The sequence below is a fragment of the Periplaneta americana genome, chromosome 5 (genome assembly GCF_040183065.1).
Source record: "Periplaneta americana isolate PAMFEO1 chromosome 5, P.americana_PAMFEO1_priV1, whole genome shotgun sequence".
NCBI lineage: Eukaryota > Metazoa > Arthropoda > Insecta > Blattodea > Blattidae > Periplaneta > Periplaneta americana.
The window spans coordinates 91,922,215-91,947,415 of NC_091121.1; the positions used below are offsets into that span (position 1 = coordinate 91,922,215).

The window sequence follows — 25,201 nt, forward strand, 5'->3', positions numbered from 1 at the left end:
CATAAAGATGATGATGATGATGATGATAATAATAATAATAATAATAATAATAATAATAATAATAATAATAATAAAGTTAGTAATAATAATAGGCCTACTAGTAGTAACTGAGTGAAAAAAGACACGATGTTGAGATTGGTGATTAATTAATATTAACTTATTATTAGTAGTATAATTAGTACAGATTATGTTCATATAGTAACAAAGCTAAGATACAAATCTAGTCTTTCAGGTGAAGCTCCCTGTAAAGCAGATTTGAATAATTTCAAGGGAAAAATTGTTCCGGGGCCGGGTATCCATCCCGGGACCTCTGGTTGAACGTACCAGCGCCCTTACCAACTGAGCTACCCGGGAACTCCACCCGACACCGTCTCGACTTTTCCCTTTATATCCACACAACTCGCGTGGGCTGACGAAACGCCAGAGACCCACATCGAGTGCACACAATCCCTGTGTGACTTGGAATTGTGGTTTTCTGTTAACGTACACAGTGACGTATATATATATTAATATGTATATATGTATATATATATTAATATATACGTCACTGTTAATATGTATATATGTATGTATATATATTAATATATACGTCACTGTGTACGTTAACAGAAAACCACAATTCCAAGTCACACAGGGATTGTGTGCACTCGATGTGGGTCTCTGGCGTTTCGTCAGCCCACGCGAGTTGTGTGGATATAAAGGGAAAAGTTGAGACGGTGTCGGGTGGAGTTCCCGGGTAGCTCAGTTGGTAAGAGCGCTGGTACGTTCAACCAGAGGTCCCGGGATGGATACCCGGCCCCGGAACAATTTTTCCCTTGAAATTATTCAAAGCTAAGATAGAAAAAATATACTTAGGATAGAAATAAACTTGTTTTACAATACATGGTACATATAAAACAGGGAGGTCTGTCATATAATTTTTTTAATTATGGATATGAAAATTTAATTGCTTAAAGTAGTCAATATACTTTAACTTCAAAGCTCCTGTTGGAATCTTGGAGAAATATTTTAATAAGTACACAATAAAATATATTCTCCCAGTTCCTGCCCGGTCCTTATTTCTGAGATATACACACAATATCCAGGATCGAGCAAGCTCCACTTCGACATTCTCTGCTGAGTACTGAACACCAGAATACCTAAAAAAATTACAAAATTATTCTGATTTAAGATAACTTAAATATGTCCAATTCTGTCCTTTACGAGGTAGTCGATTCTCTCGTTCCAGAATATTTCCTTGCGGTCAGAAACTCAGATGCGTGTCATTTTACTCCTTTTCCCATTTGACATCTTTTTAACAATCAAAAGTCCAATAGAAAATATGTTTTGATATTTGAAACTGATTTCGGAAGCTCTGAAGTGAAGAAAGTTAGAGAAAATAACTCTTAGTCAAACAGCTGAATGGAAATCAAGTGACATAAAACCTTAAGATTTATGCCTGCAGTATACCTTGACATTATGATCCTGGAACAATATTTATGAAGTTGTGATTCATAAATATTTATAAGAAAACACAACGCAATAGCCATGTTGAAAGACATATACTTCACAGGAAGGAATGAGCTATATAATCAAAGAACTTGAAATGAAAGGCACATAGTGAATTTCTAAGAAATGTGTTTACTGTGACATGGACATATTTCTGTAAGAGATCACAGACAATATTATTGAATGTGTGAGTATGGAGGGACGCAGGAAAGTCCTTCGGTTAGTAGACCACTTAGTTATCCTTTATACATATAAACTAGGAAGTAAGGGTAAGATATGGAAAATGCTATGGATGGCGTTTAAGACCCGAGGATACAGTAGTGAAAACTCATATCCGTAACAGTCACTAGATATCACACGTAATTTAAGAATATTAAGACTGGTCCACAATGAACCGGGAACGGAAACGACAACGGGAACGAAAACGGAAATATTGTTAAAATAAATGTATCTAAATGTGAGCATTCACAATTAACGAGAAGCTTACCGGAGCCCGGGAACGGGAACGTGAAAATTAATTGTGAATGCTCACATTTAAATATATTTATTTTAACAATATTTCCGTTCCCGTTCTCGTTGTCGATTCCGTTCCTGGTTTATTGTGGACCAGCCTTTAGTGGAACGTAACTTAGATGTTTCCAACTAACATCATGACTACATCTCGGAAATTAACAAGACGTTCACCGTCTAGGACCTGGAACACTCCCGGGTGCCCATTGACATCTCTGTGTAGCACTGTTACATGATCGTGGGCGTTTTACAGAGAAGCAATATCCTGCTGGGTTTCTTCATCCTGCATCCATTATGCACCTTGAAATCATTGATCATTTACTTACTTTTTATAAGAAATGAAGGAAAGAGAATAATGAAAAGGAAAACTTGGTGGAAATACTATTTTTAATATTGGAGGCAACTGAAGTAGCTATTTTAGAAAAACCCTCAATCATCCGATTTTGTCCACTGCTCCAATCTGTGATGAGAATCGAATCAGAGTTATAGAACAGTCTAGTATATACAGTCACGAAGCTCAATATGTAGGAAATATGCATCCATAGATAGTTGCTAAACACTAGGATCGCTACTATCATCCCATTACAGACAATGCGAAATAATACCGGCACAGTCTATTGTTCCTAGCACCCTCAACAATTCAAGTTTCGTGACTGTATATACTACACTGTGTTTAGCCTATAGCACTCATCTGCCAAAACGGACTGTATTACTACCAACAAATAAAGAATTATAATTACATTTCGCTTGAGAAACAAGTAACTTCTCTCAGAACTGGATAATTGGCCATAAATAATTATTGTCAATTCGAAGAACTTTTAAGACGTAAGCAATTAACATAACTGGCAGCTATTTCATAACAAAATATACTTGCCACTACGTGCAATAATAATTCGATGGAATAAATATACATTTACCTCCAATCACAGAAACGGATACATTCAACAACTTATGTTTATACATCTGCGTGTGTCTCTAATTTAAATTTAATGGTCTGTCATGATTGACACGGTAACATCAGAACTAATTCTGGGTACAGATTTTCCCGTTACGTTATAAAACTTTTACAAGCCAACGAAGCTTCATCTATATATTATATATAAATATTCACATGTAACAAAACTCTCGTTAGCTATATGGTCAGCATGACACAAAAGACAACTAGGTTACGCATAAGTCAGGGACACACATAGATTAATCTTCACTTTCCTACCAGGAATCGGACATTTAAGTTTGTAGATTTTTCCATTTCACATTGTGCACACACAGTGGAGTGAATACTTTCGTGGACCAGGGTTAATTTTAGCCGCCTTGACAACTCAGTTGCCAGAGCACCATTTATGATCAGTATTAGGAAGTTCGTCCATGTATGGTGGGTCCCTATCACCACGGCATGGCGCGTCCTCAGGTTGCGGATAGAGGAGACGGCCTCCAGATATGGAGGGTAGCTGCGAATATATTGAATAAGCAGTCGTGGACAGCCGATAAGGGGTGGTCCTCCAGCTTGGGGGTTGGGCGAAGGGCTAACAACCCATCACCGTAAAAAACAGCTTGTTACGAATTCCTACAGTAAGCCTCGGAATAGGACTGATTCTCTGGCACGACCACAGCAAAGGAATAAGGTTTTGAGATTTGGCACTTGGAACGTAACTAGTCTTTATAGAACAGGAGGGGTAACATTAGTAGCAAAAGAACTAGCTAGATATAGAATAGACTTTGTGGGAGTACAAGAGGTTAGGTTAGATGGGAATGGCATATCACAAATAGGAGATTACTTGTTGTATTATGGGGAAGGAAACAATAATCACCAATTAGGAACAGGATTCTTTGTACATAAAAGAATAAAATCAGCAGTAAAAAAGGTCGAATTTATCAGTGACAGGTTATCATATTTAGTACTTAAGGGTAGATGGTGCGACATCATAGTTATAAATGCTCACGCCCCTACAGAAGAGAAAGACGACTATATAAAGGATAGCTTCTATGAGGAATTGGAACATACTTTTGATCAGTTCCCTAGATATCATATGAAAATTTTATTGGGGGATTTCAACGCTAAAGTAGGACGGGAGGATATTTTTAGACCAACTATTGGAAAAGAGAGCCTACACGCAATTAGTAGTGACAATGGAGTTAGATTAGTCAACTTTGCCACATCGAAAAATTTAATTGTCAAAAGTACAACATTCCCCCATAAGGATATACATAAATATACTTGGACTTCTCCAGATGGATTGACACACAACCAAATAGATCACATCTTGATAGATAAACGGAGACATACTAGTATAGTAGATATTCGAACTTTCAGAGGTGCAGACTGTAATTCTGACCATTATTTGGTGATTGGAGAATTAAGAGAAAGATTATCAGTAGCCAAGCGAGTAGAGCAACAAGTTAATATTACTAAATTCAATATTTTGAAATTAAAGGACGAGGAAGCTAAGCAAAATTATCAGGTCGAAATTTCGAATAGGTTTGCCACTTTAGAAAGTTCCGACGAAGTTGAGAAAGAATTAGATGTTAATAGCGTGTGGGAAAATATCAGAGATAGTATCAAAATTGCAGCTGAGCAGAGCATAGGTTATTATCAGGGAAAGGATTTATATGTAAATACATATTTACTTATAAAGCTAATATAATTTATATTTTGCATTATCTTTATGTTTCACAATGTGTAGGGTTGAAAAATCCTACTTTTATTTTCCATATTTTTCCATATTTTAGAGTTTAGTACATATTTTCGTTAATTTCCATATATTTTCCATATTTCATATAAAACAGTCCATATTATATTAGGTTTAACAATAAAACAAAACAAAATTCCATTAACTTTTAAAAATACATTTCAACAATAGAGATTTAAACACATGTTCAGTAATCCCTTTAACATCAGAGTTATTTGAAAATTAGCAGTCCTATCAACAATGGGAAAGTAAGTTACAAAACTGTATTAATTTAATTTAAAATTTTTAACAGACTTCAGTTGTGCAGCTCAACAGTTAAATGCCAGTCAGAGTACACATAGGTTCAGTTTTGTAAATCATACTATAAAGACGGTAAATATGCCAAAAGTACGTCATTCAGTCAATTTAAAATCAAAACTAACAAGTTACATTTCAGAATTTAAAGAAGATGGTTTATCAACTGACAATAAAATATTATTTTGTAATTTGTGTCAGTGTGCAGTATCATCTACACAAAAGTTCCTGGTGCAACAACACATTACAACTAGTAAACATCAGGCCAACAAACAACTAAATTCTAAGCAGAGACAATTGTTTTTAACACAACCAACAACATCGAATGTAAGATCTGAGTTTAACATCGACCTGTGCCGTTCTCTCATCTCTGCTGATATTCCTCTCTACAAACTAAAGAATAAGGTCTTCAGGGAATTCCTTGAAAAATATACTCAACATACAATCCCGGATGAGTCAACACTTAGGAAGACGTATGCTCCATCCATCTACGATGAGACAATACAGAAGATAAGAGATGAAATTAAAGATAGTTCAATTTGGGTTTCCATTGATGAGACTCCCGACAAAGAAGGTAGACTTGTTGGTAATGTAGTTATCGGTTTGTTAAGTGAACAATATTCTGAACGAATTCTTTTACATTGTGATGTTCTAGAAAAGTGCAATAACAAAACTATAGTTAAACTGTTCAACGAAGCTATGGGTATCCTGTGGCCAAAGGGTATTATGTACGATAATGTGTTATTCTTTATTAGCGATGCTGCCCCTTATATGGTCAAAGCTGGACAAGCATTATCTGTTGTATATCCTAAATTGACTCATTTTACTTGTGTGGCGCATGCATTTCATCGTGTGGCAGAAGTGGTCAGAGACAATTTCCCTAAAGTAGATTTGTTGATTTCATCAGTGAAAAAAGTATTTCTCAAAGCTCCCAGTAGAGTTAACGTGTTGAAAGAAATGTACCCTGAAATTCCATTGCCACCAAAGCCAATTTTAACTAGATGGGGTACATGGCTAGAAGCAGTTGAATATTATGCCGAACATATAGACTCTATTAACAATGTTCTCCTTGCATTGGACTCTGAAGATGCAGTCTCAATTGATACTGCGAAAACAGTTACCTGTGACATAAGTGTGAAGAATGACTTAGCTCACATTCAGCATACATTTTCATGCATCATAAAAACGCTCAAAAGTCTCCAAAATAGGCACCTTTCACTATCTGAAAGTTTTGAAATTATAAATAGTACTGTGGAACAACTGAATCGTGGTAGAGGTAAAGTTGCAGATGCAGTAAGAGCTAAGGTGGACACTGTACTTTCAAAAAACCCTGGATATGAAGAACTACAAAAGGTTGTTGCTGTGATGAGTGGTGAATCAACAGTGAAGATTAACTTGGACTTATCCCCAGCAGACATTGTGAAATTGAATTATGTACCAGTTACTTCTTGTGACGTCGAACGCTCTTTTAGTCAGTATAAATCTATCCTCAGAGACAATAGAAGAAGATTCACTTTTCAGCACTTGAAAGAAATGTTTGTAACCTATTGTTATGGTAACAGACAATAAAAATTGTGTTTTGTTGAAACTACATTGGAAGATAAGGTACGTCCATTATATTTTTTGTTTAGTTTGATTAAAATGTACCAATATTTAACGTACATAGTCATTTTTTTATAATTTTAAGTCCATATTTAATTCCATATTTTGGTAAAAATCCATATTTAATTCCATATTTTGGTAAAAATAACTACATATATATTTACATATTTCATATATTTTTAGTCCATATAAATCCGTTCCCTGGTTATTATGAAACTAAGAAAAAGAAACCGTGGTTTGATGAAGATTGTTGCATGGTAGTAGAAAGAAGGAAACAGGCAAAATTGAAATTCTTACAGGATCCAGTTGAGGAGAATAGAGATAATTATTTCAATGAAAGACGGGAAGCAAGTCGTACACTTAGGAATAAAAAGAGAGGTTACTTGAAGGAAAAACTGAATGAGGTAGAAACAAATAGTAAGAATAAAAACATTCGAGATTTATATAAGGGTATAAAGGAATTTAAGAACGGATATCAGTCAAGGGTAAACGTGATCAAGGATGAGAATGGTGACTTGCTTGCAGACTCTTCATCAAACCTAAACAGATGGAAAAACTATTTTGCGCAACTACTAAATGTACATAGACCAAATAGAAATGATCGGGACGATATTGAAATACAAACTGCTGAGCCATTTATACCCGAACCCACGATTTCAGAAGTCGAAATTGCGATAGAAAATCTGAAAAAGTACAAGTCTCCAGGTATCGATCAAATTCCAGCAGAATTAATACAAGAGGGTGGAAGTGCATTATATAGCGAAATTTATAAACTTGTACTTGCTATTTGGGAAAAGGAAATTGTACCAGAACAATGGAAGGAGTCCATAATTGTACCTATTTTTAAAAAGGGGGACAAAACCAACTGTGGTAACTTTCGAGGAATATCACTTTTGTTGACGTCGTACAAAATTCTGTCCAATATTCTTTTGAGGAGATTAACTCCGTACGTAGATGAAATTATTGGGGATCATCAGTGCGGTTTTCGGCGTAATAGATCGACTATTGATCAGATTTTTTGTATTCGGCAGATAATGGAGAAAAAATGGGAGTATAAGGGTACAGTACATCAGTTATTCATAGATTTCAAAAAGGCATATGACTCGGTTAAGAGGGAAGTATTATATGATATTCTTATTGAATTTGGTATTCCCAAGAAACTAGTTCGATTAATTAAAATGTGTCTCAGTGAAACATACAGCAGAGTCCGTATAGGTCAGTTTCTATCTGATCCTTTTCCAATTCACTGCGGGCTGAAGCAGGGAGATGCACTATCACCTTTACTTTTTAACTTCGCTTTAGAATATGCCATTAGGAAAGTTCAGGATAACAGGCAGGGTTTGGAATTGAACGGGCTACATCAGCTTCTTGTCTATGCAGATGACGTGAATATGTTAGGAGAAAATACACAAACGGTTAGGGAAAACACGGAAATTTTACTTGAAGCAAGTAAAGCGATCGGTTTGGAAGTAAATCCCGAAAAGACAAAGTATATGATTATGTCTCGTGACGGGAATATTGTACGAAATGGAAATATAAATATTGGAGATTTATCCTTCGAAGAGGTGGAAAAATTCAAATATCTTGGAGCAACAGTAACAAATGTAAATGACACTCGGGAGGAAATTAAACGCAGAATAAATATGGGAAATGCGTGTTATTAATCGGTTGAGAAGCTCTTATCATCCAGTCTGCTGTCCAAAAATCTGAAAATTAGAATTTATAAAACAGTTATATTACCGGTTCTTCTATATGGCTGTGAAACTTGGACTCTCACTCTGAGAGAGGAACATAGGTTAAGGGTGTTTGAGAATAAGGTGCTTAGGAAAATATTTGGGGCTAAGCGGGATGAAGTTACAGGAGAATGGAGAAAGTTACACAACACAGAACTGCACACATTGTATTCTTCACCTGACATAATTAGGAACTTGAAATCTAGACGTTTGAGATGGGCAGGGCATGTAGCACGTATGGGCGAATCCAGAAATGCATATAGAGTGTTAGTTGGGAGACCGGAGGGAAAAAGACCTTTAGGGAGGCCGAGACGTAGATGGGAGGATGATATTAAAATGGATTTGAGGGAGGTGGGGTATGATGATAGAGACTGGCTTAATCTTGCACAGGATAGGGACCGATGGCGGGCTTATGTGAGGGCGGCAATGAACCTTCGGGTTCCTTAAAAGCCATTTGTAAGTAAGTAAGTAAGTAAGTAAGTAAGTAAGTAATTAGGAAGTTCGTACCAAAGCTCTGTTTTTAGGTTGAGTGCGGCCAGGCATACAGATCTATTGCACTAGCTTAATATACTCTGTTCATATAAATAACTTACAGTAAATCCGCAACTCTGGGTGAATGACCTCAGTCAATACATTACAATAATATGCACAGTCTTCCGAGACATGGACCATGACTGAATTTGATATTGAGCATTTAAACATACTTGAGAGGAAGGTCATACGAAGAATCTTTGGACTCATTAACGATGGATGTGCATGGAGGATGACGAGTAACAGAGAGTTATATAGCCTGTACAAATCTTCTGACATTATATGTTCAATTAGGGTCTCCAGACTAAGATGGGCAGGACGTATCAAGAGGATGGAAGAGGACGAGATACCGAAGAGAGTTATGGAATACAAGGTTGAAGGGAAGAGGAGAGTTGGACGATCTAGACTTCGGTGGGTGGACTGTATCACGAAGGATATCAGAAAGCTTGGAGTTAAGAACTAGTGGACGGTGGCCAAGGATAGGAACTCATGGCGAAGGATCCTGAAAGAAACCGAGGCTGATGATGATGATGATCATGATGAATAGGCACAGTAGAAAAGCAGCTTCACTACGTACTAACGTATGTAGAGGAGTTGTGTAGTTGAATCAGCGACTTTTAACATAACATAAGTTGAATCTACAATCACACGTAGTTGAACACAATTATTAAAAAAAAATTGCTGGTAATCACAGTAATAAATGGAGAAACATTTCACTGGAAATTACGTAATGTGGAAATATAATCCATAAAATGAATAGTAGTTCAGAACACTGTGCTATGAAAAAAGACGCGGAATATCTCTCTTTACACGAGAAATAGTACGATGAAAATAAAGTTATACATACAATTCTTTATCTATTATGTGTAATGTTGGTATGTTGCAATATGTCTTTAAACAATTGAAATTCCTGTAACAATCATACTGCTGTAGTCCAGAAATTTGGAAATGACTGAAGCTGTTAAATATGTGGAAGAATAATACTGTTCAAGTATACATATACCAATCCGAAGATGTCCCGATAGGCATTAAAGAAAATATGAAAAGTGTTCCTGAAATGAATATTTTTAGTTGGTTATTTAACGACGCTGTATCAACTACGTCGTTATTTAGCGTCGATGAGACTGGTGATAGCGAGATATTTGGCGAGATGAGGCCGAGGATTCGGTATAGATTACCTTACGGTTGTGGAAAACCTCGAAAAAAAACCCAACTAGGTAATCAGACCAAGCAGGGACCGAACCTGCGCCCGAGCGCAACTTCAGACCGACAGGCAAGTGCCTTAACCGACTGAGCCACGCTGGTGGCTATCTTTTCAAATGAATTATGGGTTAATATTATGATGTGACACTTTACAAGATTCACTGTTAGATTCAAAAAGCTATTGTTCTCTTGATAATATAGTAAGAAATACTCTTGTCTTGTGAAATAGAACGAAATTTTCCGCATACAATAAAATAGGACTATTTTCTGATAGACTGAAATATTTTTTAGCTGTGAATGGTTCTCATTTTGAATATCTGTGTTAAAGTTTGGCTAGTCATAGTGTTTTGTTTAGTTTTATAGCCTGCTCAACATGATTTCACTTAGTTATTTGTCTCAAGTTTTAAGCCCACGAAACAATTGTTAAAAGACATGAAGCGGGTGAATGGGTAAAGTTTCTACGCATTCATACGTAAAATTTAATAAGGATTCGGAATATGTAACTTTTAATATAGGGTGCCATTTAAAAAAAAGTTTACTGTCACACTCTGTATGTTTGAGTAACTGTTTTCGAATACTGGCATAATATTGTATGGTTTATCTTCAACAGTTCTTGTATAAAACTTTTTTTATAAAATTAAAATTTAAGAAGTTACTAACTATATTGTTCACTCTGTATGTTGAAATGGGCTTTTATTTATCCTTTACTCATAGCCTATGTAACAAATGTTTCATTTTTATTCAGACAAAGCAGCTTTACGCTTCGCTAATCTTTATTGGCCGGCCTTCTACAAGGAGCTTCTGCCGTTCGTTGCCGAGTCTTGGGACTCATTCATGAGGGAGTTCCTCAACAAGTTCTTCCTGAAGGTACCCTTCAAGACAATATTCCCCGAAAACTAAAAGTATCTCGGTGAATGAAATTAACACGGCGCGCAAAATCACAAGGTAAGATAAAAAACATTAAGATAACAATGAATATGCCTAATATTGTACTTATAAAAATATTACTTAACTCATAATTTGAATAGGCCGAAATACTTTTAAATTACAAGATTTTGAGTACAGTTTGCAAATATCCTATAGAAATGATCTATTACAAAAGGTATAGTAACTACCGACTATAAATTATTCTCTAATTCTCATACATTGTCTTTCGCAAGTCTGTGAAACATTTTAGAAATTCATAACAAACTACGCAACGGATGATGGTAATTCCTACGTCGATTGAGAATGAAGTTTTTTTAAAATAAAAAGCCCGCTCTCATAGTTTTCGTAGTTTGCGCTAGGAGGCAGTAATAGCAAATATGGAGTTTAGTGAACATAAGCAGTCATTTTGTCTGTTGCAATTTCTACACAAGAGCATCGTCCATCATGTACAGCGGTAATTTGAAACAGAATTCCAGAAGGCAGCATCTATTTCCAACAGTACCAAGAAATGATATGAGAAATTCCAGATTTACATGAACATGTTGGAAAACTGGTTGATGCCACAACTCAATGAAAACAGGGGTAATACTTAATCTTTCAACAAGGCGACTACGTGGCTCACTATCACAAACACGTGCGAGGATATATTAATCAAAATATGTCAAAGGATAGAATGCACAAATGAAGGTAATGCGTTAATGCTGTGACCACCTCGGTACCCGGATTTGACCCCGTGACTCCCTCGTGTTAGCGTTCGTGAAGTACACTGTCATTGACTTCCTGCTCTCCACTAATCTTCAACCGTATCACCACTGCTGTGGTTCTGGTCGACTATGATATGCTGACACGCACGTGGGATTATTATGGATTATATCAGTAATCACATAGATGTCTGCCGTATCAGCAGACGTGGAAATATTGAGTATCTGTGATATATGTAAAAAAATTTGAGTTTACCTACACTTTGGGTAATAAAATGTAATATCCATTGCGTAGTTTATTTGTGGTGAATTTATAAAATGTTTCACAGATTTATGAAGGACGGTGTATAACGACCTGTTACATTTGTTAAAAAAATTCTCCTATGTTTTTCAAATTGCAGGATTATTCAAAAGTCAGTAAAAATCGAAACTCCTCTAATTTTGTTAAGCAATAAGTTTATAATAACAGCTTTGCTCATGAAAGAATAAGGTTTATTTTTACAGAAACCTCTATTTCAAATGTTTCACTATTATTATTCGATACTATATCAAATGAAATAGGCTTAAATATACAGCAATTCAAGCTATTTTTGAGTGAGATGTGCCTTTATAATATCATACTAGAAAATGGTTTTGACTATATCATTGTGAATTGGTTTTATTCATCATTACTGTTAACGTAACAGAGATTGTTCCAACGCACTGAAAAGATTCAGAACTAATTGATTGAGGTACTATTGATCTTGCAATTTGTCAGTTGTGGAGGCTTGTAAAAATGGAAGTACTGGTTTCATGAGAGTTAAAAAGAAATCCGTTCTACTAGACCAAAATCCGTAAAAAAAAAACGATGTGATGATAGAAGTCCAGGATGGTAGACAAAATTCAGAATAAAGTAGCAAGAAGTCAGCAGGTGAGCTACTCAACAGTGTGGCGTGTTTTTAGAAATTGGTTTAAACCTCAATAAACCCCGTCTTTAATGAACTAAACTGTACCTTTCCTATGAACTTACTTCTTAACAAAGTTAGAGGACGTTCAAATCTTTTGTTACTTTTGAATAACTCCAAAATAATAACTTCTCACAAAGAAAGGGAGATATCTGCCTGACAGACCTGGTGACTATTCAGATCGTGATTACAATACAACACAAGAATTTAATTTAACTAATTAACATGAAAACTGTACTAATTTGAAAACTAGAATTGCTAACTATAAAAACTGTAAGAAAATTTTGATATAGTAACATTAATATGTAGAATATTAATGAGTACTTAGTATAAGTATGCAGTCCTTAAAAATTTGGAAACAAATACTTGCAATATCATGCTGCATTATACCTAAAGATTTGAAATAATTATTAGTATATTTAAAACAATTTCCCCGAGCATCGAAATGAAGAGTGTTTACCTCCCATGCATGTACAGGTAGCCTATACTATAACTTTACTGAAGTGAGTGATGCATGGACGATAAATAACCTCCTTTTCGTCGCTCACTTGCGTTGCCTGTTCTATGTGTTACTCCAAACTCACGGTAGAAACCAGAATAAGGCCTTTCTATCTTTCTGTCGATTGCTCGCAGTATCAGTTCGTCGGTGGCTGCCATCAATAGAAACGCAATTAACTTGTTCGTACAGACCGATTATTTAGTCCTGACAGCTCAACGACGCGAAAGAGGGGAAGTAATAGGAGTAGTGGGGAGAGCTCCGGAGTAGAGATAGGGGCGAGCGGTCAGTAAAGGAATGCAGTACAGCTTAACTGTATTAGGAACATATCTCTCTACCGCACGCATGATATCCGATCGCTCTGAAGGCAAGCGACTGACCCCAAACACTCCTTGGCGTAACTAAATTGACTCGCCAAACCCAGGCGCACATTGCCGGCAACTACCAGGACTAAATAATTGTACTGTATACCTCCCATTATTATTGCATATTGAGGCTGCGAGTCTGATGTAATCGTTTGATTGCTGATACATGGAAACAAAGACGATACAAAGAAAACAAACGTAGAAGGAAAAATACTATCACTTATTAATTTTCGAGTAACATGTTTTTAACATTACTATCAGTGTAATTAGATTCTGATTGGTCAATCTAGTGACAATGAGCTAGTTAATTGGCTGAGAATCTTTGGTGTGGGGTTGTCTATGTAAATATCCTACCTGAAATGCACAAACAGTAATACAGAAGACATTCCACACTAAAAGAACTTCTTTGGTCTTCGCTTTAATTCCTTAGCTTAGAACGTTCACAGAATAATGATAGGAACTGTAAAAAATACAAATATTAATGATAGATAATAATGTATCTTCCAGAATTTCAACTTAAGGTGACTTCATTTTTTTTTAGTTTCAACACTTCAATTATTTTATTACCTCAGCTGTTGGTATATTTTATAAACGTAGATACAAAGAAATGTTAGAGTATTTAAGAATTCCTTGCATTCGAGAATAATCTAATCTCCAAGATCCATAAATGTAAAAAAAGAAGAGCTGCATGTTCTTACATTAAGAGTATGACATCACTATAACAACTTTTGTTTGTTTGCAGCGAGCGCGGCAATGTGATTTGATTGCTGGAGGCAGTCTACCTCTTTTACGACGTTGCTCAACACACTGCAATTTGCATATATCTAACTCTACAAAATGAACAAAACTTTTGTTTTATGACCACACATACTTGCGACCTACTGTCCTTATGGAGAGCAATCTACAGCATTACATCGACTTCCACTACTCCACATCACACAATTATTCATCTGTATATAATAAGAAATTATTATTAAAATTTTGAGATTACCTTGTTTTATAAACAAAACTTTATTTATTTTAAAATTACTTCCCTATCACCTCAGTGGATTTAAGCTTGTACCTGAACTAAAGAAGCTGCTTCTCGTTTTTGTAACGATGGCTGGGTAAAAAGAGGAAGAGTGACATTTCGTAATAGAAATACATAGCCTTTTATGATAGTTGTGGTGATATAAGGTGTTAATGTAGACTTGAAAATGATTGTCATTGGCACGACTAGGATTTATATACAGAACTTTCATTTCAAAATTTCCCAGTCTTAATAACTAATTATTTAAATTTAATTCAATTTATACAAAAAAATACGTCAATTTAGACATTGAGGGGAAGTCTGAAATCAGGCTTAATTGCATTTTAGATTTCACCTCCACCCCAGCCATCTCCACTTTGAAATTTCAAACGGCACCCCTATATTTTTATATTTAAACATGAAAGAGCATTCAATTGTTTATACACCTCATTAATTTGTTTTCGCATCTTATGTTTTCTATCGTCGCCTGGCAACTTGGATCCTTGTTATTGTTGATTAGAGCTGAAGAGAATAAAGCTACAACAACTTATTGAGTATTTCTTGTAATAGTTGTGTTTGTGTATTAAGTTATTTTAAAATGGTGTATATCCTTGAAGAGAGAACATAAGTCGTCCTTATTGATTAAATTTAAGAAATTACACAACATAAGCTGTGTTTTCATCCTAAAATCAACTGGTAACAACAACAATACAAGCTGCCAGGCGACAATAGAAACGAAAGATGCGAAGCAAATGAATGGGGTGTATAAACAATTGAATACTCTTTCATACTCAAGTATAAAAATATAGGGGTGCCATTTGAAATTTTTAAAGTGGGAGTGGCTGGGGGTGGGGGTGAAATATAAAATACAATTAAGCCTGGTTTCATATTTACCTTTCAATATCTAAATTGAAGTGTTTTTTGGTAAATTGAATTGAATTTAAATAATTAGTTATTTAGACTGGGTAGTTTTGAAATCAAAGTCCTGTATAATAAAAATTGCTAAATATGTACATATGTGGGTTAATTTTTCAAAATATGGAGTAAAATATGGACTAAAATTTTAATGAAAATGATGCAAAAAATGAAAAGAATATTTGTATTGTATCAAATTTTTATTATAAAAAGAGTGCAGTTAAAGATTTATTGCTTGAACATGAAATACACAGAACCAAAATTTAAATGAAAGATTCAGAACAAGAGTTTAATCTTTTTTGTATGGTATTAAACTAATTGTGACATCTTTTGCACTGCTAGCCTACTACAAATTGATTCACCTTAATCCGTACATGGGTAAATGACAATTATCTATTTGCGAAGCAGTGGGTTACAAAACATTGTTTTAAATGTTTAAAGCTCATACACGACTGTTGATGGTTCATGAACTACAGAGCAGAACATGTTACAGCTAAATTCTTAAACCTGAACACTCCTCTATCAATGGTAAATGGACTTGAGCAGGCGACAACAGTAGATTGAAGCAATAGATTGAGTCAATTGTGACTGTCATATTACTCGCAACGTGCAGGAAAGACACTCGACTATTCTAGTTATACAAAGAGTTTCACATTTAGTAAATATGAATTTCTTTTTAGTAAATTCCATATTTTAAGGAGCCGGACTCTCTTTCAGAGGGTCGCAACTTCAAATCCCCAGAATACCAGAATACATCTTTGAAATACTGATGACAATAAAAGAAATTAATCGATTTTCTGATAAGAATAAATCTTTAATAGTAGCCTAATTATAGAACATACGTATTTAAAATAAAATGTTGTATTAAATTATGTAAAGATATGGGAGTTATCCTCAAATATGTGAAAATATGTACTACCCATACCTAGAAATATGGACAAATATGGAAAATAAAATAATGTTTTTAATCACTTCAAATATCATAATTTATTCGTAAAAACATGTCATTTTAGTTATAGGTAATGAAAAAAACATATGTGTTTAGATAGAAATCCCAGACTTGTAGATTGCTGTTTCCAATTGACGCACAATTTTGTACCTGTAAGTTAACCTACAACACGAACTGTATTATGTGACCATTTTGTATGTGGAACCCAAACAGCAGTAGTGCGATCTTATATTGTTAATCTGTGGGAAAGAGAAAGACTAGTCTGTGACTGGAATAAGAGACCGATCGTATTCTACAGATGACGTAACAGCGACGCGCTATGTATTAGTACAAACTACTGCTGTATACTAGTAAAAGCAGCTGCCGTTCCACAAAAAGAATGGTCGGGTAATAATAAATTAATCAGGTGTAATCATAGCGTGCATAGTTGTTTAGTACAAATAGAACACATTAGAATAGAAATAAATATGTAAATTACAAATACATATTTTTACAATGATATTAATAATATGCCAGAAGAAAGTAAGTGTATGAACAAACTAGCAAGATTCAGAATTTAGAAGTTTAAGTCTTGAAACCATAACTTAAAAAAATATTGCTATGGAGGTCTTCTCCGATTGGTAAGTGTCGAAAAGACTGATATAGCATGGATCCTCATTCGGAGCTAAACTCGCACAGACTGACGGGAAGTTGCTTGATGTGAAGGGGAAGAGGTAGGTAAAACGCAAAGAATGACGAATTAGTAAGCGCTGTGGCAGAGAGGTTAGAAAGGTTTCATAAGCGTCTTGAATATCTGGAAGAGAGAATCAAATAAAAGCAATGTAACTGATCTATAGTTGGAAGGACAGATTTTGATAGTATAAACGATGCGTACTAATGAATGAATATATTCGTCACAAAACTAGTCAGTAACTACAGTGCGATCGAAAAGTCCCTCCGCATTTATATTAGTTCTAGTAACCCTAGAATACAACCCTGTAGAAAGTTGGCACTCCCCCATTCATTCCGGTTTGACAGCCTTACACCCCCAGTCCATCACATGCTTAGCGGCCAGTGCTGCCATTTGAATTCTCTACCAGATACACTTCAATTCTCTGCCTAGTGGATTCTCGCTACACAAGCACTGCTGAGAGACTTCTCTATCGCACTGTAGTATGATTGTCCATGAAATTCATATTGGTGGGTAATATTACAACGAACAAATAGCAATATAAAGTGCATAAAAATGCTGCAATTGCTGTGCACACCTACACCCTTTTTCAATTTATTCCGAAGCAGTTATCACGAAATATAGTAAGACTTTTTTTCTGTATTCAACGGTGTTTTGTTCAATTCTTAAATAGGGTTTCTTACAGATAGAGGTTAGACGGGATACCGCCATATTACAGAGTCTGGCAACAGTTCTAAAAATTATTAGCTAATAAACTATTGTCTCTGGTTATATGGAATACGTAAGCACACTTTTGCCGTTATTTTTGTTTTCAAATTATGGAACTTATTATAAAACGACATATTGTGTTTCATTGTAACGACTACTGAGAAAAAAGTAACTACAAAAACAGAAGGTAGGTAAAGACATACTTATCCCATTAAATACAATGAAGATGCACATAAGTAGGGAAAACCCCAGTATTCAATTTGATAGGATACTAAGTGAACTTTTAGGCCGTTCTGGAAGTTCGGTAACGAGAAAAATTTCTGCAATATCCGGAAACTGTAAATACGTGACTAGTTGCTTTACCAACGACACGACACGGCACGGCACGGCACGGCACGACACGACACGTAACCAATCTCTTACGTTTTTCTTCAGATATCTAGGTAATGCTGTGTTCCTTTTTGCAAAACAATAAAATTATAACAGTGAACGCAAACAAAATAGCATCCCATTGATACTAAATGGTATTCCTAAAACTAAACCGAGGAAATGCAAACAGCTACGTACTACCTCTTGGAAGAACTACGTGTAAAGAGAAAAAACTGCAATTTTTATCAATCACTTCCACGGAAATTATGTGGTCAAATACCAAAACATGAAGGTGAAAAAAAAGCATAATTATTACTAAGTTGTCCAAGATTAACAAATGATCCAAGTATTCAATAATCTACGAACATATCAGTTGAGCCAACGACACCGAAGAAAATTCGCAGTGCAAGAGAAAGGAGTCTGACTAAAAAATTGTGTTGAACGACACGATAATTAACTAAAGTGACTTATTAGCCAACCTCTAGATCAAATGTGATCGCATCAAACAAAGGTATTTCAAGAAAACAGAATGGTTTTGTATTCTAAATATTGACTATGATGACAAATATAACTGTTGAATTGCAAGTAATGGATAGTGTATAGGTTCCTAAGGATTTAGTGGTGAAATTAGTTTCGAAATATGTTAGAATCCCTAGTAATGATTTAAATTGAGTATTTCACAAAGATATGAAGTTAAGCAGACGTTGCAATAAATTGAATGTGCTGATGCGGATATAAAAGAGAACAGTACAGCGAAATTTTCGAACAAGATTCCATAAAGATCCACCAGACCCCAAGACCATTAGACGATGGTACGATCAATTAGTGACCACAGGATGTCTGTATAAAGGAAAATCTCCTGGTCGGCCACGCGTCCCACAAGAAACAGTTGAACGAGTGCGGGCATGCTTCCAGCGTAGTCCACAGAAATCTACACGGCGCTCCGCCTCACTTCCACAACGAAGTCCGGCAATTCCTGAACAACAGATTGCCAAACAGATGGATTGGTCGTGTGAGCAGAGACGATATGCAGCTACTGTCCTGGCCTCCACGTTCCCCTGACATAACACCCTGTGATTTTTACCTGTGGGGATATGTTAAAGACTCTGTTTTTGTACCTCCATTACCTGCAAATCTGCCAGAGTTACGCGACCGCATCATCAACGCCATCGCTGCAATCGACATGGATACACTTCATCGTGTATGGGACGAATTGGACTACCGGCTTGATGTCTGCAGGGTCACAAGGGGAGCACACATCGAGCACCCATAAGGTATGTTAAAAAAACTTGGTTCCTCTATCTACTTGTATATCTAAATATTTTCTACGTTAAATCGTTAGTCCACAAATAATTTTCGTAACTAGGGCAATCATTTATGCTCACACTGTATAATTCTGATCATACTTTATTATCTAGTTAAAAAAACGAAGTATGCAACATTTTATGATACACCGTATTTGTTTTTATGATTTCATCTACTTGAATTGTTGATTTATACCTATCTGAAATGCCGTTTAATAATTGCCACAAGCAGCATCAACTCCAGTAATCTCCTCTTTTAATACTTGTGTGAGTGATGGAAATTTAGATTCACCAAAATATCTGTAATGTAATATAAAAAAATGTACAAGAAAAGAATGATATGTAAAATCAAAGAATTAACATATTGACTGCAATGACAGTTACCATGAAAGAACAAAAACATTTTAAAATAAATTTAATTAAGTCACCATAAATGTTAAGACTCCGATTATTTTTCCTGTAATGGGATACAAAAATGCTATTAAAGTCATAGGCAAGATTTTCTGAAGTTTCTCGGAAGTTTCAAAGAAGCTTCAGTTATCTGGCACCAGAAGCTTCGTTGCATTAATTTTTGAAATGAGTGCAGTTACAGTGAACACAGAAGCAAAGAGTTTGAATGAATTTCTCACAACTGAAGATTGTGAACCTGAAGTGATTCATAATGGTCTGGGAAATAGCTGTTAGTGTGGAGACTGTTAGGAAGTGGGTAAATCACTTCAAAGAGAAACATCAGTTACTGATAAACAGCAAAATGATCGCCTCGCAACTACAGTAACAATTGCGAACAAATAGAGTTGATTATTTGATACGCGAGGCCTGACAATCACACAGGATAAGTTGAGTCGTGTTGTTGATATTGGGCACTGTGCTGTTCAGAAGATCATTGCTGATCTCGGCTACAGGAAAATTTATGTATGGCGGGTGCCTCATAATTTAACAGATGTTCACAAGGCTAACATCTCTCAAGAACTTCTGCAGCATTGTGAGGAAAAGGAGGAAATATTTTTGTCTTTGTGAGTCATTGGTGAAGAAACCTGGGAGCACTATAATGAGCAAGAATAAGAATAATGACGTCAAGTCAACAGTGCGTCGATGGGTGCCTTCCCAAGACAATGCTTACCGTTATTTTCCATAACTATGGTCCTGGAACACAACTATGATCTACGATACAACCATTCTAATTTTGTACTCCATAATATAGTAGGCCTATCTAGTTTGTCTATTTTTTGCTGTAGTTTGAAGTCAAGTCACTGCAGCTATCTATCTTACTTCTACAATGTTCTTTGAATGGTTATATCGTGGACCATAGTTATGTTCCAGGACCATAGTTATGGGAAATGAGGGTACTTTCTTGATGACAATATGTTGACTTCTAAGTGCACAAAAATATTTTCAAAAGTACTTGCGTCTATATTGTACTAGTTTTTGTTCATTCGGTAAATAGTTTTTCAAGAAAGATATCTGAACAAAATTTTTGGGGTCACCTTATTGAACTTCAGAAGTGACATTTACATTTTGTTTTACGTTATATCCAACTTGGGATTTAAAACTGGTGAAGAGTACAGTTTATTGTAAAATTGGTTGGGAAGGAAATAACAGTATTGCAATTCATTTTACTCTTGTTTTCATTAAAAGGTAAAGTAACATTTAGAAACAGTTTATTTTTTCAGTAATTACAATGAATAAATTGAATTTATTTCAAATCGATTGCCGAACAATTCATAATATCATTCTGCAAACGCAGCAACCTGCTCAACTTCAGCCTACGGAAATCAGATAATGGGACGTTGCCGATCTTAGTTTCATGAATTTTAGAATTCAGGATGCAAGTGCAATGATTATTATAAATATGACGATGACGATTATTGTAATTATAACAACGAAAATTACAACGATAGTGACGAATTTTATAACGAGACGACGATGATTGTGACAATTATTACGATGACGATGATGACGATTATTACAATGTCAACAATTACGATAAACATTTCAACTTAACGCTGACGAAATCAAATATCACAACTTTACTATTATTATAATTACGATGCCAATTATATTACAATTACGACGATTGGCGACAATTGCAACTACGATGACGACTAACAACTTTATCACTGCTACCATCACCAACTCGACCAATATTATTACTGTCAGTATATTTGAAACTTAACCTCCGTTCTGTAATGTATAGACAGGAATTTAGTATCTTTAAATAAGATGTTTCATATTAACTTGTAAGTTTCTAATTTGAAATTGATAATAAAAGGCTCATAAAACTATTACTCTCTTGAAGTCTTCAAAAGTGAACAAGGAATATTAATTTTTTAGAAATAAATAAATAAATAAATAAATAAATAAATAAATAAATAAATAAATAAATAAATAAATAAATAAATAAATAAATAAATAAATAAATAAATAAATAAATAAATAAATAAATAAATAAATAAATAAATAAATAAATAAATAAATAGTGGGGTTTAAAAAGGGCGCTTCAACTACTCTGGCTGTTTGCACCCTTAATAAATAAATAAATAAATAAATAAATAAATAAATAAATAAATAAATAAATAAATAAATAAATAAATAAATAAATAAATAAAATAAATAAATAAATAAATAAATAAACATATAAATACATAAATAGTTAGTGGGGTTTAAAAGGGCGCGTCAGCTATTCTGGCTATTTGGGCCCTCAATAAATAAATAAATAAATAAATAAATAAATAAATAAATAAATAAATAAATAAATAAATAAATAAATAAATAAATAAATAAGACTTTTATTTATTGATATTTATGTGCTAGAAAACAGCCACTGGCCAATAAAAGTCCAGCATAATAATAGACTAATAATAATAATAATAATAATAATGATAATAATAATAATAATAATAATAATAACAATAATAATAATACTTAAGCATGTCAATTCTGTTTGTAAGCCAAAGAATCAACCTCAATATGAGACCCTGTTTGAGGTCGGTGGCTCCAGGAAGCATTTATAGCGTCTCGAAGAAGAGCAATTCGGTTTGTGATGCCATAAAGGAATTAAGATGCACAATATAACGGAAAGAAGAACGCACATCATTTGTAAAATGTAAAACTCGAAACTGGAAATTTTACAAGAGTAGCAATTAAAAAGTCTGCCGATATAAAAGCAGAAGCGTCTACGTCTAGGCCAATTTGTCAAGATGCTTTCGTGGATCGTGTTCCTGTGCCTCTTGTCCGGAGCGTCCCTCACAACGTTCGAAATTCGTGAGTATTTTGCACTATTCAGTTCTCTTCTTTGCTAAGCATTCACTCTTTAATTTTGTCGGAGTCAATGAAAAATCTGTGTTGGAAAAGCAATTTAGAACTCCCAATAAAAGCTATTATTATCATTGCAATAGCCATTATCATCATCGCCATCGCTGTTATTGTCATCATTATCAACATCTTTGTGGCCATGTGTTGCGAGGCGATCTATTCGGGCCACCTAAGGCAGGTTTTATTATTCTTCCTCGTTTACATTTAAGTGTGACATCTTATACACATGTTTTGGCACAATTAATATACATCAAGTGTGGTACATTTAATTCGTTTCGCATTTCTTCATGATGTATTAATTTTGCTATCATGACACTAACAGGCCTTTGCACTTAAAATATCACATATTCTATGCTTTCAAAATGTGACATGATATAATGCAGTAATAATGTGTTTTAAAATATGGCGCAGATCATTAAATATGTTTAGTTACATAACATTAATACTTACGAAGCATGAACAAATGAAATTAGTTTGCCATACCTCAAGTGATCTGCTGTCTTTTAAGTATGATCAGTAGATAGGAAGTTTGTACCAAAACAGATTTAGTTTTATGTGCAGTCTCTAGTCACGTCTTCGTAACTATATTACAACAATATGCACAGTGGAGAAGTAGTTTCATTACGTGCTAACGTTTGCAGCGGAGTTGTACAGTTTAGTGAGGGGATTTTAACATAACAGAATTTGAATATTCCAATCACACGCGGTTGAATGGTAAACTTCAATATTTACTGGTATGGGCGAATCCAGAAATGCATATAGAATGTTATTTGGGAGGCCGGAGAGAAAAAGACCTTTGGGGAGGCCGAGGCGTAGATGGGAGGATAATATTAAAATTGATTTGAGGGAGGTAAGATATGATTGTAGAGACTAGATTAATCTTGGTCAGGATAGGGACCGATGGTGGGCTTATGCGAGGGCGGCAATGAACTTCCGAGTTCCTTAAGAGCCATAAGTAAATCAGTAATCATATAAGCGCATAAGCAAATCGAGATACATATTACGTGGATTATGTAATGTGTATACATAATGTAAAAAAGAAATATTATTTCAGGGACGCTGTGCTACGAAATTTTTATATGGAATACTTTTCTTTGCATGGGGGATACAAAAATCAAGAAAAACGATCCAATGCCGAAAGTTACAAGCATCTCTGCTTCAATTGGTCGAGGGAAAATCCTGAAAAACCTCAACGAGGTATCTTGTTTCGACCAGGATTTGAACTCGGGCCCACTCGTTTCACGTTCAGACATGTTAACCATTACTCTACAGTGGTGGACCAGGCGCCTGTTATTCCATATTCGTCCAGAGAAGACCAGCGAGTGATGATTCTATTATTAACAGGCGAAGACTGGGTCACCGGCACTGAGTCACCCAGCTTACAGATTTATCACCATGTGACTTTAATTTATTCGATTCTTTAAAGAAAGCTTTAAAGAGGTAGAGATTCCGCGTAGGTGATGAAGTGTAGACCGCAGTGCAGAAATGCTTCAAAGAGCAGCTGAGTCGCTGACTACATCCGGCGTCTTTCCACAGAATAGGATGCATGCAAGAATTCTTATGGAGCCTCTTTCTAAGGAAACCTATTGCACTTCTTTATCTAGCTGACAAAAAGAAATGCTTGTGTGAGTGCCTATGGAGATTACAGCACACAATGGAACGTTTGTGTGAATGCCTATAGTCTGTTTTTCTAAAGCCTTGGTTTTTCTGAATCGAAGCATGCGGGTTGCGAGGTGCGAGATCCGCCTCGCACAAATCCGGACTATACGAGAGACAGTGAGTGGTTTCAATAACTGCACCTCGTAGTTATAGAAACCACTCACTATCTCTCCTGTAGTCCGGATTTATGCGAGGCGGGCCTCGCAACTCGCATGCGTCGGTTCAGAAAAACCAAGGCTTAAGAAAAATAGACCCGTGGATGCATTGCCCGTACGAGCGTGTTCTTGCCCCGCTGGCAAGGTGAATCCGCAGTTATGCTTTCGGATACAACCTCGCAGTATCAGTTGCGTGCATTGTAGAATTTTATTACTTGGGGTGTTTTATAGATCAAAGAGTAGGTAATATAATAACATTAACAACAATATTATTACTAACTTACATATGTGATAAAACCAGTGACGCGTTTTTAATGTTAAAGTCTTAATAAAAATAATATTTCAGTGCAGTTCAAGCATATATTTGCTCAGAAATTCTTTAGTAAAACATTTCTGCGTCTCACAGTCCTGTGTGGCATTAAAACAGAATGATACATTTTCATTAGTTTAGAGTAAAATTCTACTACAGATCTTATTAAGTGTTCGTTAATGATCTCGACGTCATCAACATTTCTGAGAGGCCTTGTTAAATTAATGTAAAGAAATTCAGTGACTGAGCCGATAAACTGGTTCGAAGTACAGTATATCCGTTCCTTGGTGTCTCTTGAAAAAGTAAAATATAATATATTTAAAATATTATAATATATACGCTAAGGGGTAATGAATATAC

General features: G+C 35.1%; 3 protein-coding genes across 3 annotated transcripts in view; 2 read left to right on the forward strand and 1 right to left on the reverse strand.

The window, feature by feature from the left end:
* Window positions 1-16,376, forward strand: part of LOC138699984 (protein takeout-like) — a 51,100-nt gene extending 34,724 nt beyond the window's left edge. Inside the window, exons 6-7 of the mRNA XM_069826242.1 lie at window positions 10,794-10,993; window positions 14,224-16,376. Coding sequence (XP_069682343.1) covers window positions 10,794-10,948 — 155 coding nt within the window. The 3' untranslated portion in view covers window positions 10,949-10,993; window positions 14,224-16,376. The remainder of the gene's footprint in view (window positions 1-10,793; window positions 10,994-14,223) is intronic.
* Window positions 1-25,201, reverse strand: part of Hacd1 (3-hydroxyacyl-CoA dehydratase 1) — a 136,083-nt gene that overhangs the window by 85,528 nt on the left and 25,354 nt on the right. The gene's annotated exons all lie outside the window — the stretch shown is intronic.
* The window catches only part of LOC138699982 (circadian clock-controlled protein daywake-like), a 32,922-nt gene continuing 25,834 nt past the window's right edge, over window positions 18,114-25,201 (forward strand). The window contains exon 1 of the mRNA XM_069826235.1: window positions 18,114-19,375. The gene's annotated coding sequence lies outside the window, so the exon portion shown is untranslated. The remainder of the gene's footprint in view (window positions 19,376-25,201) is intronic.